At 35.2% G+C, this 18169-nt stretch overlaps 2 protein-coding genes across 15 annotated transcripts in view; one reads left to right on the top strand and one right to left on the bottom strand.

Annotated features, from left to right (window-relative positions):
• Positions 1-7565, bottom strand: part of IMMP1L (inner mitochondrial membrane peptidase subunit 1) — an 81065-nt gene extending 73500 nt beyond the window's left edge. The window contains exons 1-2 of one of the 9 annotated variants that reach the window (XM_015066900.3): positions 7413-7447; positions 6039-6148 (exon numbers count right to left, since the gene is read on the bottom strand). The gene's annotated coding sequence lies outside the window, so the exon portion shown is untranslated. The other 8 variants (XM_053203346.1, XM_015066898.3, XM_015066899.3 and 5 more) reach the window with 8 other exon arrangements.
• Positions 7566-7596: 31 nt separating this feature from the next.
• ELP4 (elongator acetyltransferase complex subunit 4) overlaps positions 7597-18169 on the top strand; it is a 243507-nt gene continuing 232934 nt past the window's right edge. For 4 of the 6 annotated variants that reach the window (XR_008290413.1, XM_015066910.3, XM_015066909.3 and 1 more), the window contains exons 1-2: positions 7598-7870; positions 15153-15188. Coding sequence is in view for 5 of the 6 variants with exons in the window: in XM_015066910.3 (XP_014922396.1) it covers positions 7648-7870; positions 15153-15188 (259 nt within the window). In the remaining variant the exon portion in view is untranslated. Of the gene's footprint in view, positions 7871-15152; positions 15189-18169 lie in introns of all 6 variants that reach the window. The other 2 variants (XM_053203337.1, XM_053203335.1) reach the window with 1 other exon arrangement.

The raw sequence follows: 18169 nt of genomic DNA, 5'->3' as shown, positions 1-18169 counted from the left end.
AAAGAAGTCAAATAGTGATGGCTTCATTTACATAAAGTACAAAAACAGGTAAAGCAAATCAGGACCATGGTTTCTCTTTGTGAATGTACTAAAAGGAAGCAAAAAGAGATTACATGGGGTTAAGAACTCACCCTGTGCACACATGATTTTGACATTTATTCATTCAATCATGCTGCCAGAACACCATCAGACCTTGTAGTAAGCCTCTACAAGATCTCTATTAATATGGTTTACCTTCATAGTCACAGTTGTAATATGAACCCTAAGTCTCAAAAAGCCACTGAAGTATCCATTTCAGTCATAAGATGCTAGTTGCTTACCATGACCATTAAGTTTTCTGATATACCTTAAATAGGTTGCTACAGTTTTAGAACTGCACTCGAAGACTTCTCAGAATACCAACTTGTTGGAACCCTTGTGAAAATGGTCCTACTATGTGGCAACAAAAGTGATATAGACATTGCTTATGGAAACCTCAGATTGAAATTTTATACAGCTAATTTCATATTAAAGAAGTTTTAGGGTTACAATAAAATTGAGAGAAAAGTACAGAAATTTTCCATATACTCTTGACTCCACACGTGTATAGCCTCCCCTATTATCAGTATTAGTCACCAGAAAATAGCACATTTTTTTTACCAAGGATGAACCTATATTGAGATATTATAATCACCCAAAGTCCACAGCTGATCTTAGGATTCACATTTGGTGCTGTACATTTCTATGGGTTTGGACAAAAGTATAGTGACATATCCAACAATTATATGGAACATTTTCACTAAAAATCCCCTATGCTCTGTTTATTCATCTTTCCCCACCAAACACTTCTGACAACCACTGATCTTTTTATGGTCTCCACAGTTTTGCTTTTCCAGAATTTCATAGAGTTGGACTAGGTATGTAGCTTTTTCAAATTGGTTTCTTTCACTTAGTAATTTGCATTTAAGGTTCCTCCATGTCTTTTCATAGCTTGATAGCTCATTTGTTTTTACCACTGAATAATATTCCATCGTCCAGAATTTTATTCATCCATTCACTTAATGAAGGACATCTTGGTTGCTTCTAAGTTTTGGCAATTATGAATAAAGCTGCTATAAACAAACATCCATGTGCAAGTATGCATGTGGATATTTTCAACTCCTTTGGATAAATGCCTAGGTGAATGACTGTTGGAGCATATGGTAAGAGCGTGTTCAGTTTTGTAAGAAATCTCCAAATTATCTTCCAAAGTGGCTGTACAATTTTGATTTTCATCAGCAATGTATAAGAGTTCCTGTTGCTCCACATTCTCATCAGCACTTGGTGTTGTGAGTGTTTCAGATTTTGGCCACTTTAGTAGGTATGCACTAATATCTCAATGTTGCTTAAATTTCCATTTCTCTGATGACATATGATGTGAAGCATCCTTTCATTTGCTTTTTGTCATCTGTATGTCTTCTTTGGTCAAGTGTATCATAAGGTTTTTGGCCCATTTTTAAATCTGGTTGTTTACTATGGAGTTTTTTTTAAAGAGTTTATATATTCTGGATAACAATATTTTACCAGGTATATCATTTGCAAATATTTTCTTGAGTATGTAGCTTTTCTTCTCATTCCCTTGACATTGTCTCTCAAAGAGCAAGAGTTTTTAATTTTAATGAACTCAAGGTAATCAATTCCTTCTTTCATGGATATCTTTGGTTTCACATCTAAAAAAGTATCATATACCCAAGATTGCCTAGTTTTCTCCTATGTTATCTTCTAGGAGTTCTATAGTTTTGCATTTTATGTTTAGATATGTGATCCAGTAGAGTTAATTTTTGTGAAGGATGTAAGGTCTGTGCCTAGATTCTAATTTTCTTTGCCATTTATATGTTCTTCCAGCATCATCTGTTGAAAAGACTATCTTTGCTTCATTATATTACCTTCACTCATTTGTCAAAGATCAGTTGATTGTAGTTATGTGAATTTATTTCTGGGTACTCTATTCTGTTCCACTGATCTGTCTATTCTTTTGCCAATTCCACACTGTCTTAATTAGCATGACTTTGTAGTAAATCTTGAAGTCATGTGGTTTCAGTCCTCCAATTTTGCTATTTGTGTATGCTATTTTTGGTCTTTTGCCTCTTCATAAGAACTTTAAAATCAGTTTGTCAATATTCATAAAGTAATTTGCTGGGATTTTAATTTGGATTGCATTGAATCCAGAGATTAATTTGGGAAGAACCGACATCTTGACCTTGAGTTTCATACCCATTAACATGGAATATCTATTTTTTTTTTGGTTTTTCTTCAATTTTATTCATCAAAGTTTTGTAGTTTTCCTCTTATAGATCTTATAAATATCTTTTTCAGATTTATGCCTAAGTACTTAATTTTTTTGGCTACTAATGTAAATTAGATTGTGTTTTCAATTTCCAATTCCACTCATTCATTGTTGGTATATAAGAGCTGATTTCATTTTGATAGCAAGGAGAGATGGCTTTAATGAGAATGTGTAGGTTGAAGTGAGATTTGAAGGATAAGTATAAATTAACTAGTGGCCTTTAGGAGGAAGAAAACTTGTGGAGTACAGGAGAATGAATAAATGCTAGAGTAGAGAGAGTAAGGAAATTTACAGAATGATGTGCCTAGAGAGGCAAGTAAAGGGAACTACATGCAAGTGCTTAGTATTGTTTTTATATTATCAGATTTCTATTTAGAAAGGATTAGGATAGCTCTTGAATAGAGAATATACTGCAGATGAACCATGATGAGGGCTATATGTCCCAGAATGGATTAGAAAGCTATGAAAATGGGGCGCCTGGGTGGCTCAGTCGGTTAAGCCTCCGACTTCAGCTCAAGTCACGATCTCACAGTCCGTGAGTTCGAGCCCCGCGTCGGGCTCTGGGCTGATGGTTGGGAGCCTGGAGCCTGCTTCCGATTCTGTGTCTCCCTCTGTCTCTGCCCCTCCCCCGTTCATGCTCTGTCTCTCTCTGTCTCAAAAATAAATAAACGTTAAAAAAAAAATTAAAAAAAAAAAAAAGAAAGCTATGAAAAAGTAAACTCCATAGGTGTTGGCAATGTAATGGATACGGCAGAATGATGCTTGAAAGAGGACCTGAGTGGGGCACCTGGGTGGCTCAGTCAGTTAAGCGTCAGACTCTGGTTTCAGCTCAGGTCATGATCTCACAGTTTGTGAGTTCGAGCCCTGCATGGGGCTCTTCACTGACATTGAGAAGCTTGCTTGGGATTCCCTCCCTTTCTCTCTCTCTGTCTCTCTGCCCCTCCCCTGCTTGCACTTTATCTCTCTCTCAAAATAAATAAACATTCAAAAAAAAAAAAAAAAAGAGGACGAGAGTGTAAGTGAGGTTACTTGTCTTAGGCAACTAATTCTGTAAATGGTCCTATCATTTACAGAGATACAAAACACAAGAGAAAATTCATTCTTGGGCATTATGAGTTTGAGGTCCCACTAAGATTTTCAAGAAACAGGTAAAGTAAATACCTGAATTTATACTTCTGGAAGTCAGAGAAGCGTTCTGGACTATTTATGTTAATCATTGATATATAAATGGTAACTGAAGTCCTGGGACTGGATAAAAGTAAGAATATGGAATAAAAAGTCAAAATGGTCTTAAGGATTGCAAGATTTAATGGCAGAAAGGAGGGAAAAAAGTTTCTTTTCTTTTACACACCTTAGCCATCGAATTGTCCCCCCTCCTTTCAAAAACTGATCCTTCTCCTATGCTATGATTTCCATTCCTTGTATCTCATTCAGGTCCTTTGCTTTATCAGTTGTCTAGAATTATTTTCTAGTGCCTATTTTCTTTCTCTCTTTAACAAAACTCCTCCCTTAAACCTTTGTCATCTCCCTCTATCCCCCTTCACAGGAAAGCTTTCTAAAATGTAAAATGGTCTACTTTTACAGAATATTCATTTGCCATTCAATTCTAAATATAATTATTTTACTTTTAATTTTACTACTCCATCAAATCTTCCTTTAACAAAATCTCAGAAACATTATTACTAAATCAAATAAACACTTCCCAACTCTTACTTTACTTTCTGTTCCTCTGCCCACTTTTTATTTATTTATTTATTTTACTTTTTTTTTTTTTTTTTTTTTTGAGAGGCAGAGAGAGACAGAGTGTGAGCAGGGGAGGGCCAGAGAGAGAGAGGGAGACACAGAATCCGAAGCAGGCTCCAGGCTCCGAGCTGTCAGCACAGAGCCTGACGTGGGGCTTGAACCCACGAACCGTGAGATCATGACCTGAGCCGAAGTTGGACACCCAACCAACTGAGCCACTCAGGCGCCCCAACTGCCCACTTTTTAAATGTTCATGTACCCCAAAGTTCATTCTTGGTTCTTTTTTCTTCTCATCTTAAAGTATATATTTCCTTGGTGACTTTATCCATTCCCTTGATGTAAACTCCCAACATGTGCTAATTAATTTCAAATCTATATGTTTCATCTAGAGATCCCTCTGTCACATAACCCATGGTGTATTGGACATCTCTAGTTGGATACTACAAGGGTACCTCCAATTAAACATATTCAAAACAGGGGCATCTGGGTTGCTCAGTAGGTTAAGCATCTGACTTCGGCTCAGGTCATGATCTCACCATTCCTGAGTTCAAGCCCCGCGTCGGGCTCTGTGCTGACAGCTCAGAGCCTGGGGCCTGTTTCATTCAGATTCTGTGTCTCACTCTCCGTCTCTGCACCCACCCCCCTCGTACTCTGTCTCTCTCTCTCAAAAATAAACAAACATTAAAAAATTTTTAAACATATTCAAAACAGATTTTAAAAACTCATTTTATTATCTCCCATTTTGTACAACAACTAACACAAGAACTACAAAATTCTGCTGTTTTCCTTTATTCTTGATCCTCTGTTATTCACAAACCCATTCAAAGCAGAAACCTGTTAGTCATCTTTGATTCCTCCTGTCAACTTTCCTTGGTCATATCAATTCTACTCCTCATAGTAATCTCTAATTCATTTCATGTTTTTTATCCCAATCGATTCTCTTCTAGTATACTCTTAGCCAAAACACAACAATCAAATATGATCATCATGCTAATACTTTACTTAAAATTTTTAAGTGATTTCCCATTTCCCATTATTTTTACAAAAAATAAGAACCACAACCTTAAAAAAAAAAAATCAGTTAGACCTTTGTCTAACTTCTCCAGTCTCTTCTTAGCACTCTGTATAAATCATGAGAACTAACCTGCACAGAAGCAATGGGTGCAGATTTATTGAAGAAAGTCTCTGCATTCTCTGTAATGGCTTTCATTGTCTATAATGCCCTTATCTCTTACACATCCTTCATCCACACAGGTTAAACTTCCTTTTCAGTAGAAACTTCCCACAGCCCCCCTCTCTCAGTCCAAGTTAGGTAACCTGCATTTGTCCTCCAAGGATTTATAATAAACTTTACTATCCTATTTACCCACTTTCCTCCCACAACCCAAGGAGAAAAGAAACTATTCTTTCTCCTATAACCTGAATGCTTAGCATACTGCCTGGGATTTAGTACGTGCTCAACAAACAATTGTTGTTAATTATTAAGTTGTTATTAATCATTATTAACACCACACCTAAACATATTCTTTTAACTCTTCCCTTCCACAAATACCTCATTTATTCCAATGTTTTATACACAACTCTACATACTGGTAAATTCAAGATTTTGCTTTGAGGGCAAAAGTTTTGTCTTCATCGAAAAAAAATTAAGACAGATTTATTCTATGATCATGTTATATGAAAGATACAGCCTCATTTCAAGAATGGCTTTGTGTGCATATATACGGCATGCTTTCCTAACTATAAAGTTGAAAAACAATTCTTCATTTCTAGTAATAAGATAAACAAAGCATCATACCATTCCCTTTAGAAAACTAACGGGTGAAGTAAATGGAGTAAAAAATAAGGGAATATGTAGTAAAGAAGCCCATAAACATTCAATATTGGTAGTATTTCAAAGTTTTCACAGCAGCAAAAATATCCAAGAAGTTTCCATTTGATATTAGACTGCTTTGTTCCTTTTGTTTTGGCCTTCTTAGTACTTATTCACCACAGGAAAATATTAGCGCCAATTGTCCAATGTGTTCATTTCAACTGCTATGCTGTTTTCTACATGTTAATCTTGTATCCCCAAATGAGAACATTTTTACTTCAATAGGCCTAAAATGACATATTAGGTCTAAGCAGAAAGCAAGCACTCAACAGCTATTTATTGAATAATTTAGATTACAAATATATACTGATGAAAGAGTCTAAATGAAAGCATCTAAACCTTGATCAAGCTTTGCAGCTGATATATTGTTAAAGAGTAAGGTGGTTTGTTTTGTAGTCTTAACATTTTACTTTAAAAACAAAAACAAAACCCACCAGCCACTATTTCACAATACTAACTGCAATTTACCAAACAGAACAGGCCAAAAAGTTTTAACAAGTCACTGCGATTTAAAACAATCCTATGGCAAGAATTTCAGTGAGGTTGGATATATTTTTAAAGTATCATAGATCACTGTCAAAACCAATAATCTAGTAATGCAGGCATGATTTGGGAGTCTATTTTAGTTTAGTCATTTGTCAATCGTGAATACCTTAAAAATCACTCCTCTAACCAGCTCAGTTTTGAGAAAAGTTTTAAATCCAAAGACACATCTCTAAATCACATCTTTTTTCAGCACATAAAATTCTAATAAAAAAGCTCTCAATTCAGAGTTCACAAATCACTAGAAAAAGAAAGTACATACACATCCAATACTCACCAGGTTTTGGGGGGGGGGGGCGGGGGAAGAGACTTAAAGTATTTTCTGTTATTTGCAGCTGCCTTAACAGCAAATGACAATTAAATGTGTGAACAAGGTTGTCAGAGTAACACTTGTCATTCACACTACTTATGGAAACGCGCCCCAAGACTTCCAGAAGCACTAATTAAAATTAACGAAAGCTTCTCACGGGGACTTGTCAGAGAAGTACATTTTGTCATTTGCTGTTTGAAACAGGAACACCAAATCGCCTCAAAGCTCAAGAGTTTTCCCCTTAAGGTCTAAATCCAACCCACCTCCCTGGCATCGGCACTGATGAACTGAGCCCAGATGCTGAGCAAGCAACTCATTAAGAGTTCCAATTCCAATTTCTTCAATATAACACAACCATCCCGAAAAAGAAAAAAAAAAAAAAAAAAGAAAAAGGAAAAAAAAACAATCCTGATGTTAAAGGCGGTATGAATTTTCTTTCAGAAAACAGAAGAGAAAGAGGCGAGGGAAAATATCTTTTCTCTTTGCCAAGGAGCGGTGAAAGGTGCAATTTCCCACTGGTAGTTTCTAGATATATCGCTCCTTTACTAGCCTTTTCTTTAACTCAGAATGAATACTCAAAACGAGAAAAATTTTGAACACGACCCACCTCTATCCCCAAAGAACCAAGGTAGACTCACCCAGGACTCAGGTGGGCCTTTCTCACCTGGGCCCCAGAAAAGTCCGCCGTCCCCACGTAGAGCTCACTTTTCAGCAATCCTCCTTGCGATTGGTTGACTGGAAAGAGAACTCTCAATCCTATTGGCCACGAGAACCGTGGTACTGGGCAAGGAGGCGGGAGTTTGGGACTGGCTCTGACAGGCCCGCTGCTTGAGTTCCCAGAGTTCCTATTGGGTCAACGCGGGAAGCTCCAAGATGGCGGCAGTGGCGACCTGCGGCACCGGCGCTGGGAGTACTGGATCTATGGTGGCGGCAGGCAGCAAGAACAACGTCACCAGTTTCCAGAGGAGGGGTCCTAGAGCCAGCGGTTCTGACAGCAGCTATTCTCGACTGGTGTCCATCGCGGGCACACGACCGTCGGTACGGAATGGACAGCTGCTGGTATCAACTGGGCTCCCAGCCCTGGACCAGCTCTTAGGTCGGTTCAGAACGGAGATTTGGGTTTAGGGAGGGCACCTGCCGGGGAAGCCACCCTAACCTCACGTCTCTCTCTCCCCCTCAGCCTTCGGACGTGGAGAGGATAGTCCGGTCTGATAGTGACGGAGGGGAGGAAGGGTTACACTGAGACTTTTAAATGTTGTTACTGCTCCCACTTTCTACTGTGGTTCTGGCCCACCAACCTTTTTTAGGTTACGACGGGATCCCTACATGTTGTTTGTTTGTTTGTTTGTTTGTTTTCTTGAAATGCTGCCTAATAAGGGGGAGTCATTAATACTTGGAGACGGTTTGGCCTTCATCTCTAGGATCCCCTCCTGGCCTCTGCTTGCACCCTTCTGTCAACCCCAGGTAGTTCGTGGTTTGGCCTAACCTACAAAAGTTTGTATCATTGTGAGAGATTTGAAAATGCTGGGGAAAAAAAAAAAGGAACTTCCCTTCTTTCACCGCCAGGCTGCTTATCTCCTGGTTCTGAATCTTTAAACAAACTCTACTGACTTTTAAGGGAATGGATGTTAAAGGCTTATGTGGATTTAAATCTTGTACACTTTCATAAAATATTATAAATGACGTTTCTGGTTCTTGTACTTCACTTGACATTTCTCTATTTTTTACCCTTCAAGGTACACTTTTCAGGTAGGTTTAGTGCGAAGGAAATTGACAAGGCAAGCAAACTGTGAGAAAGAGTGTGGCTTCTTGTCTCTGTTATTTCACATCCTTAACTGGATCCTGGTTATTTCTACATAAATTTAAGTATTTTCACTTAATTGTTTTAAGTCCGTTGCCTTCCTCAATTTCATGGTACTAAAAACAAATGATTCAAAATATCTAGTTAGCAAATATTTATCTCACTTTTTTCCCTGGTGAATTTTACCTGGTGTTGTCCTATATTTGAACTGAAAGCTTGAAAGCTGTTCTTAGTCCTTGCCTTTTTTTTTTTTTTAATTCAGTGGAGATCTGTAACATCATTCACTTGATCCTGAAGCTATTCAAACAAAAAGGTCACATTTCTGACATTATACCTTCAGTTTCTCATTAGAATAACAAAATGCCTAGCACAGTTCCTGGCATATAGTTGATTCTCATTAAGGTCTTGATTGAAAGAAAAATAATGCGTAAAAAAAAAACAAAAAAAAACCTGGACAAGAGATTCTGAAACATGTAGGTTGAGTTATGTGTTTGAGCTTTAAAAACAGACACAAATACAGTGATGTGAACAGAGTCATAAAACTAGAGACCGTCTATCTAGGCTGATCTTTGGGCTTCAAATTTAGTGTTCACTATGCTACAGCTGTCTCAAATTTTTGAGAACTCTTAAGTGGCTTTAAGCATTCATCAAACCTAAGACTAATGATTTAAGTATGTGTCTTAAAGCACCCACCAAAAAGTTAACCCAAAGCACCTTCCTTATGTGTTTCTACAATGATATAAACTTGAACTATAATTTAAAAATCTTCCAGATTTGCTTGAGGGGGACCCTAGTATTTGACTGTAATAAGCTTATGCTGAAAATTGGTGTTCATTAAGATAATTGAAATAGGTATCAGTTTTTGGATATTTTGAAATATATTTTGCATGTATACAGTTAATTCTCAAAGAGCACAGAAGTTGAAGAGGTTGTTATTATAGAAGTTAGTACATTTGGAATAATAAATATGTCTAGAAGTATTTTAGTTGTTAACTTCTTAATGGCGTTTTTGTATTTTGATTTTTTTATTTTGTATAGCTCTGTAGAGCAAATCCATTACATTTGTTTTACATTAAAATATTATTTGGAAGTGAAACATTTGGCTGCTTATGTGTATACACATAAATATAAGTAATTAGATTATATTGTTATTCTAAAATATTATTTGACTCAGATTGTGACAAGCCTAATATAACCATATTGTGACAAAATATAATGATAGTAGGATGTTATGATACCAGAATGGTGAAACTGTGCTATAACATTGTATTTATTGCCTAAATGTATTTTGTGGTTACTGTGTAACAAGTAAATATTATATTGTCACTGCCATGCAGTGCAGTGATTTTTACTACTGCCACTGTAATGTCAATGTAATTTTAAGCATAGATGCAAAATATATTTAAATGTATATTTGAATATATTACACAGGCAAATTGAATGTTGGTCTTTTGAACATATGCTGGTATTTCTATTCATATTCCCAAGTGCTTTATAAATTTGAGGATTCCCCATATCAACATCTTTTAAATGTGATCTAATCATATTAAATACTTTTGTGATGACAACTTAAATTTTGTTAGATATTGACATGCATTTTCCAACTTGGCCACATTGAAATTTTTTCAAATTCTAAGATTTCCTAACCCAGGCTCCCAGCCTTGCCTTTCCAGGACATTTATGTTGTTATACGAGGACACTATATGTAAATATTTTATTTTTCTTCTTCTAAAGATTGGCAAAAAGTTTACAGTAGGTGAAGAATTCTGGCAGGATTTCTTTTTTTCTAGAATAAAAAAATATAGCTCATCCTAGGATCATATTGTCTAACCTGGAGGAATTTTCCCCAACCTCATCCTTCAAAAGGATACTTGAAGAAAGAGTGATTTCCCAGGTTTGACTGGCTTAAAATTTATGTGCTGTTTGGAACTTACTCAGTTTTGACAGTCAAGTGAATAGAAGATAGGGATTTGGGATAAATAATAGTTCGGGAAGAACACTCCAAAGAAGCCTGATGGTTGCTGCCAATTTTCAACACTAATGTCAAAAAGTAAAAATACTGGTGGGCTTATTTCCTTTGCACCACAGTGTCTTAATATAGAGTGTGAAATGTACTTTGAGTTTGGACTATATATTAAAAATAATCCTGGTTATGATAGTTTAGCAACTGATATCTGTACATTTAAGGGAAATGTAGCTTATTCCTTTGTATTGTTATATAAAACTGTTTCATATAATTTAAACTACAGAACCATTCTCACTGTTAGTAGCTTTTTCTATTTGTTTCCTATATTTGCCCAGCTAATAGTTTTGATAATCAAGGATTGTCAGGATATTTACTACCTCCAAGTGACAGATGAAAAAGTTGAATTGTTAACGAAATAAACTGCAATTTAATTTGAGGTATGGCATTAAGTAGTTAAGGACATTGCTATGAACCAAGGAAAGAATATGAACTTTTTGTGCATTGTTTTTTCCCTAAAATGACCTTCTATGATTTTATACAAAACTATTCCTTTATAGAAAACACTAGAAAGAACTGATATAAATCGTTGTCTTTCCTGACTTTTCGTTCTTTTCCCTTTTACTTCCTGTAACTGAAAAAGGAGATGTCTTTGTAAGATTTCACTTCTGGGCCTTCTTGTCCCAATATATTAATTTGGCCTTGCTTACCCAGAATTTATAGCTTAATTAGAGATTTGTTTTGGGAAGTGTATGGGGATTGAATTTTCTACCTTTAAAATCATTTTCTGGGGTCCCTGGCGAGCTCAGTTGGTAGAGCATGTGACTTTTGATATCAGAGTTGTGAGTTCAAGCCCCACATTGGACATGGAGCCTACTTAAAAAAAAAAAAAAAAAAAAAAATTGTAGGAATGCCTGGGTGGCTCAGTCGGTTAAGCATCAACTCTTGATTTCTGCTCAGGTCTTGATCTCAAGGTTGGTGGGATTGAACCCTGCATGGGGCTTCACAATATCAGAGCCTGCTTGGAATTCTCTCTTCCTACTACTCCCCCACACATGCACATGCTCTCAAAATAAATAGACATTTAAAAAACAAAAGTGATAAAAATTAAAATTTTAAATCATTTGCTAATTTTTCACATGAATAAAAAACAACCCTTTGTATTTTAAAAATCATAAAATTTCAAGATAATTGTCAAGATCTTAAATTTTCTGGTAATGTTTTCTAAAGTATTAGATTTTTTCCTAGTTTTCAGACAAAATGATGTGTCATTTTTAAAATTTAAAACCTTGAAATTAACACTTTAAAAGAATCCTCAAGCTTTCAAACTCATTATTTTACATGTTGATAAACTATTCTACCTGTATTTTTAGTAAGCTGGAAATACATAGACTTATTAAAGAAATCCATAAGTAAAACCAAGAGTTTGCTTAGTGACTTCAATGTGATGATTGCCTGAGATCTGATTAAAAGAGAAAGGAGGCAATAAACAAGACCATTTCACTCCTTATGTTTCATCACAGAAATAAAATGATTGCTTCCTTTCCTGTTACGTACCTGTCAAACATTTTAGTGAACTATTGGGAAAAGATAGTCTATTTTAATTGGGAACTATTAATGTGAAATCTGTGTTCCTTTTCAAATAAAATTACTAATGGATATTTGCATTTAAACATATATTAAAACGAGCTTTGGTTCAATGTAGCATGTCAAGATAGCCTGTCATGGTTGGTTGCTTAAGCTTTGGATTTTTTGATGAAGGCATAGCTACAAACTTGCTCAAACTTACGTCAGAACCTCAGTGTATCAAGTGAGGTATATCAAAATACCTTATATAAACAGAGGTATTTTAGGGAAATGTAAGGTCTTGTCACACTGAAATTTGGAAGAACAGAGGAACTTTGCTGCTATATGTGTGTGTATATGTCCATATCAAATCCTTTCACCTCATACACACACAATAAAAGTTTGAATTTTAAAATAGTAATAAGGTGGCTTCATCTTATTCCCCATGACCAACCTTCAAAATGACCAAACTTTACCTGAGCCTTCCAAATTTGAATCTAGTAAATTTACATAATAGAACCCTTTAGAAAAAAAATTTACCTTTTTAAAACAACTTTTTTTTTTTAATTTTAGACAGAACGTGAGTTGGGGAGAGAAGCAGAGAGAGAGAGAGAGAGAGAAAATCTTGAGCAGGACCCACGCCCATAGTGGAGCCCGATGCAGGGCTCAATCTCAGGACCCTGAAGTCATGACCTGAACCGAAATCCAGAGTTGGATGCTTAACCAACTAAGCCACCCAGGGGCCCCAAAACCTCCTTTTTGTAAGAGAAGTTCTGATAGTATATTAAGATGATTGGTTAAACTCATTAAAATGTCCTCATTTTATGTTGTTTTAAGTAATGTTCAAAGTTTCCAAACATAGAATTTTAATGTACATGAGATTTTAAGATTTAATTGGGTGGCATTTCCTGAATTGTCAGAAACAGTGGATTACTTGAATCATTCTTACAGAAAATTGCCTTCTTAGCATACACTCATTTGTGATGCTTTGTATAATGCTTTGCTTAACTAATTCATCAATGGGAAGTATTCTTACTAAGTCTTATTACTATAGTGATCACTATCACATAATGATAAATCTTTAATGATTTGTTTTAATTAGAAAATAATGGCCAGAATGGTAACAGCTATTACTGACTACTTCTCTGAGCCAGACACTTGAGAACTAGGTATCACTTCATTTACTCAGGAAACTATTCCTTGATCTGTTCTTATCATCACACTGTGAATAACATTCACACACAAAAAAAATCTTTAATTCTATAACTATTCCAGTTGTATGCCTTACATAAATTCTTATTTTGAGGCTACATGAATGTAGACCCAGGGATGTTTAGGTTAGAAACCTAAATCTTTCCTATAAGAAATAAGTTATGGAAAGAAAAGCAGCTAACTTTTATAGCATCTCCTCTAGACTAGTCTGCAGTCTGCTATATCCATCTATTAGTTCATCTTAAATATACACACAATGATGATTAGTATACAAATGCTTGTTTTTTCATGTATGGGAAAGTACAGGAATAAGCAATTAGAAAGTAATATGCTCCACATGGATCAAAACATCAGTGGTAGTCTAGATGTAGCACAAACTTTGTAAAAGTAAACATTGAGCCTAATCTTAGAGAAGATCTTTTGTTTCTACGATCCTTCATGGTTGTTATCCTGTATATTTCAACTTATGTGAATCTTTTATTTGGAACAACATTTGAAGTTATCCTATGTAGTCTGGTGTGACTTCAAATGCTGTCATGAAAGAACATATCTAAATGTGAAATTAAAATATAGATTTAGTCTATAACAAATCCTTCTAAACATAAAAATGTATAAATTACTACTTTCTTCTTTTTAAAATCTTCTTCTCTAACAACTTGAAATGTTCTACCTGTAGTCATCAAGTCACCAAGTGTGTTCATGTATGTGACCAAATTTCACATTCGTTGAAACATAACATTTATGCATATTTGCAAGGTCAAAATGTAAACACTATCAAGGGAACTTTTCATACTAAGTTTTTCTATATAATGTTTGCCACTACAAAATTTGTTGGGGGAAGAGTTCTTTATTGGTATTCTGTTTCTTTCCCAGTTTTATGCACCAAAACTGAAAAACACATGTAGGATTGACTTCAATTGTCCACCAGTTTTGACTAGTTTCTTTTTTAATTACTTGAAATATATTTCATTCTTTGAAATACACATTTTATTTTTTGTAAGTGAATTTGCTAGTATAATTTGTAACATTAATTGCAAATAGTAATACTTTTACAAATATTTTTACCAATGTTTCACAAGATATTTGTACTCAAATGTCTTTTTACTGTAGTTCTAGTCTCCTAAAATTTGATTTTAAATTGATTTTTAATGAAATCCCTATTTAACTTCTATGCTCAGGATCATATTATCCTAATTCAGATATTCAAAACAACATTTCCTTCAAGTATTAAAAATGTATTTTATGATTGTGACCTTTTTGTTTGAAATACAAAAGTATTGTTCATTTTAAATTCTAAATGTATTTAAGAGTATGCACAGTCTTTGCGTATATTATTCATAATGAAAAAAATTAGCTTAATTATCAGGGTTATTTTCCCCCAAGGCTTATTGAATGTGAGGGTAAATAATAAAGTGGAATTTCTATTATAATAACCTTTCTTTTTTATGTTGTACTTCTGTAGTATTAAGTTACTGTGAACATTTAGGTCTCGGCTATTGAGTTAATTTATCAACAAGTGCTAAATATAACATTACTGGAACACGTAACCGCAGTTATATTGAATGCTACATGGTCCTATCACAGGAGAAAGGAGGATAGTACAGTATATTATGAAAGTAATTGTAATGTGTAGTGTGTAATTACATATAATATGTAATTATTTCATAATAGCACCTTAAGCAAAGTATTGCAAAGGTAATTAAAATGTTGTTCTCATCTGCAATTTTAAAGTTACTGAAGTAGCAGTTCTTGATAAAGCTTAACTTTTATGCTAAAGATAATGTGTATAAAAAGGTAGCTAGATTAATTTTCTTCTTTGTTTTGTTTCACTTCCAGGTGGAGGTTTGGCCGTCGGAACGGTTCTTCTAATTGGTTAGTATGGCATACACACTTTGTTCTTCCTAATCAGAGTTCTCTGTTGTGCATAATGATTTTATGGGTTTGCCTATTCTGATATTAAATATATCACTTTCTATAAGAATTAAGGTAAATTAGAGAGGAAATGCCTTAAGTTTTAATTTAAATTCAAATGTTGATCTGAACTTGAAATAAATGAAGCAAGTATATCTGAAAATATAGCTCTTATAATTTAAAAATGTTCACAGTGCATTGTCCTCCATTTTTTTAAAAAAAAGCTAAAATCATTGCCATTGTTTTTTTGTTTTGTTTTGTTTTGTTTTGGAGAATCTCTGTATTTGTATTTTCAGTGGAATTAAAACAGTGATTAGTTTGAGAAGTTGATGTGCCAATAAGTCCATTGTATATATATCATACATTTTTATCATTTTCTTCTTATTGAAAGAAAAGTAACAGGCCAATAAATCATATTTTGCTCATCTTTAAGCACCAATGGTTCTTATTTAATTATACATACATAATCCCATTTGCCTTATTGTTTAGTTTAGATCATAGAATCTTGGAATTGAAATAAACCTTGGCAGTTACGTAGTCAAAGCTCCCATCTAGCTACAAATCACTTTTCCATCATCCTTGACAGTAGCAAACACCATTTGAATATAGATTATATAGTTTAAAGGGCTCATTACTTCACAAAAGAATGCATTTTTTTTTCAGTATATGAAATTTATTGTCAAATTGGTTTCCATACAACACCCAGTGCTCATCCCAAAAGGTGCCCTCCTCAATACCCATCACCCCCCCTCCCCTCCCTCCCACCCCCCATCAACCCTCAGTTTGTTCTCAGTTTTTAAGAGTCTCTTATGCTTTGGCTCTCTCCCACTCTAACCTCTTTTCTTTTTTTCCTACCCCTCCCCCATGGGTTTCTGTTAAGTTTCTCAGGATCCACATAAGAGTGAAACCATATGGTATCTGTCTTTCTCTGTGTGGCTTATTTCACTTAGCATCACACTCTCCAGTTCCATCCATGTTGCTACAAAGGGCCATATTTCATTCTTTCTCATTGCCACGTAGTACTCCATTGTGTATATAAACCACAATTTCATTGTCCATTCATCAGTTGATGGACATTTAGGCTCTTTCCATAATTTGGCTATTGTTGAGAGTGCTGCTATAAACATTGGGGTACAAGTGCCCCTATGCATCAGTACTCCTGTATCCCTTGGATAAATTCCTAGCAGTGCTATTGCTGGGTCATAGGGTAGGTCTATTTTTAATTTTCTGAGGAACCTCCACACTGTTTTCCAGAGTGGCTGCACCAATTTGCATTCCCACCAACAGTGCAAGAGGGTTCCCGTTTCTCCACATCCTCTCCAGCATCTATAGTCTCCTGATTTGTTCATTTTGGCCACTCTGACTGGCATGAGGTGATATCTGAGTGTGGTTTTGATTTATATTTCCCTGATGAGGAGTGACGTTGAGCACCTTTTCATGTGCCTGTTGGCCATCCAGATGTCTTCTTTAGAGAAGTGTCTATTCATGTTTTCTGCCCATTTCTTCACTGGGTTGTTTTTCGGGTGTGGAGTTTGGTGAGCTCTTTATAGACTTTGGATACTAGCCCTTTGTCCGATATGTCATTTGCAAATATCTTTTCCCATTCGGTTGGTTGCCTTTTAGTTTTGTTGGTTGTTTCCTTTGCTGTGCAGAAGCTTTTTATCTCAAAAGAATGCATTCTTGTTGAAAATGCTATAATGTTTTAGAAAGTTCTTCATATTAATGTTGAACCTGTATAATTTAACAGATTTGTTGTTCCTAATTTTGTCCTCTGGCATAATACAGAATTAATTTATGTACTTTTTCATGTGACACTCTTAAAATACTTGAAAGTAACTATTTTATCGCTTCAGATCTTCTCTAAATGAAATAGACAGTTTCTTCTCTTAATGAAATAGAGAGCTTTTTATATGTTGTAGTTTTCACATTCCTCAGTCTCCTGGTATGTTCTTTTGTCGCACCTTTCAGTCAGCACCATCTCTTCAACTATGCTCAGAACTGAATACAATATTCCAAATTTAGTGTGACCTATATTCAGCATATTGAGACTGTCAAATGTGATAATCCAGATAGAATTATTATTTCTATGTCCAATAAAGTTGCTTTATATTCATTGACTTCTCTTAAGGTAGCAATGAAATGTGTTAAGTATTTTAGAAAACTCTGCTCCAGGAATGACTAAAATGCAAAATGGTTGTGGGGCGCCTGGGTGGCTCAGTCGGTTAAGCATCCGACTTTGGCTCAGGTCATGATCTTGCAGTTCACAAGGTCAAGCCCCACGTCAGGCTCTGTGCTGACAGCTCAGAGCCTGGAGCCTGCTTCAAATTCTGTCTCCCTCTGTCTGTGCCCTTCCCCTGCTCGTGCTGTATCTCTGTCTGTCTCTCTCTCTCTCTCAAAAATAAATAAACATAAAGCAATTAAAAAAAAAAAAGAAAACGGTGTGTAAAATTTGCTACATACATAAGCATTTCTCTAATAAATGAAGCTCAATCTGGAAAACTCAAAAGAGATTTGTAGTATATCTTACTCCCCATCTCTGCTGGATAATTGAAAAGTAGTAATAATAATAGTGGAGCTGCCCTTTATTTAAGTCTCACTCTGGGTAATGTATTGTGGTAAATGTTTTATACACAATTTTTCCCTTAATATAACAATTTTATAAGATACTACATGTAATCCATATTATCCCCATTTTATATTTTAAGAAATAAGATTCAGAGGAGTGAAGTAACTTTCCCATTATCACATAGTTAGTGAGAGAACTAGGATTTGAAATCTGGTATGACTGAAAAGTTCATATTTTTTGTAACTGTGCTATGTAGCTTTTTTAATGCTTCATTTAATGATCACAAACACTAAAATAGGAGTTTTATGCCTTTTTTTAGAATAAAGTATTAAATAGTTAAAGAAAGCCTACATTTGTGTGGGCTTTTTCTTTTAGT

This window comes from Acinonyx jubatus, chromosome D1, assembly GCF_027475565.1.
Source record: "Acinonyx jubatus isolate Ajub_Pintada_27869175 chromosome D1, VMU_Ajub_asm_v1.0, whole genome shotgun sequence".
Lineage (NCBI taxonomy): Eukaryota > Metazoa > Chordata > Mammalia > Carnivora > Felidae > Acinonyx > Acinonyx jubatus.
This window is presented reverse-complemented; position numbering and strand designations above follow the sequence as displayed.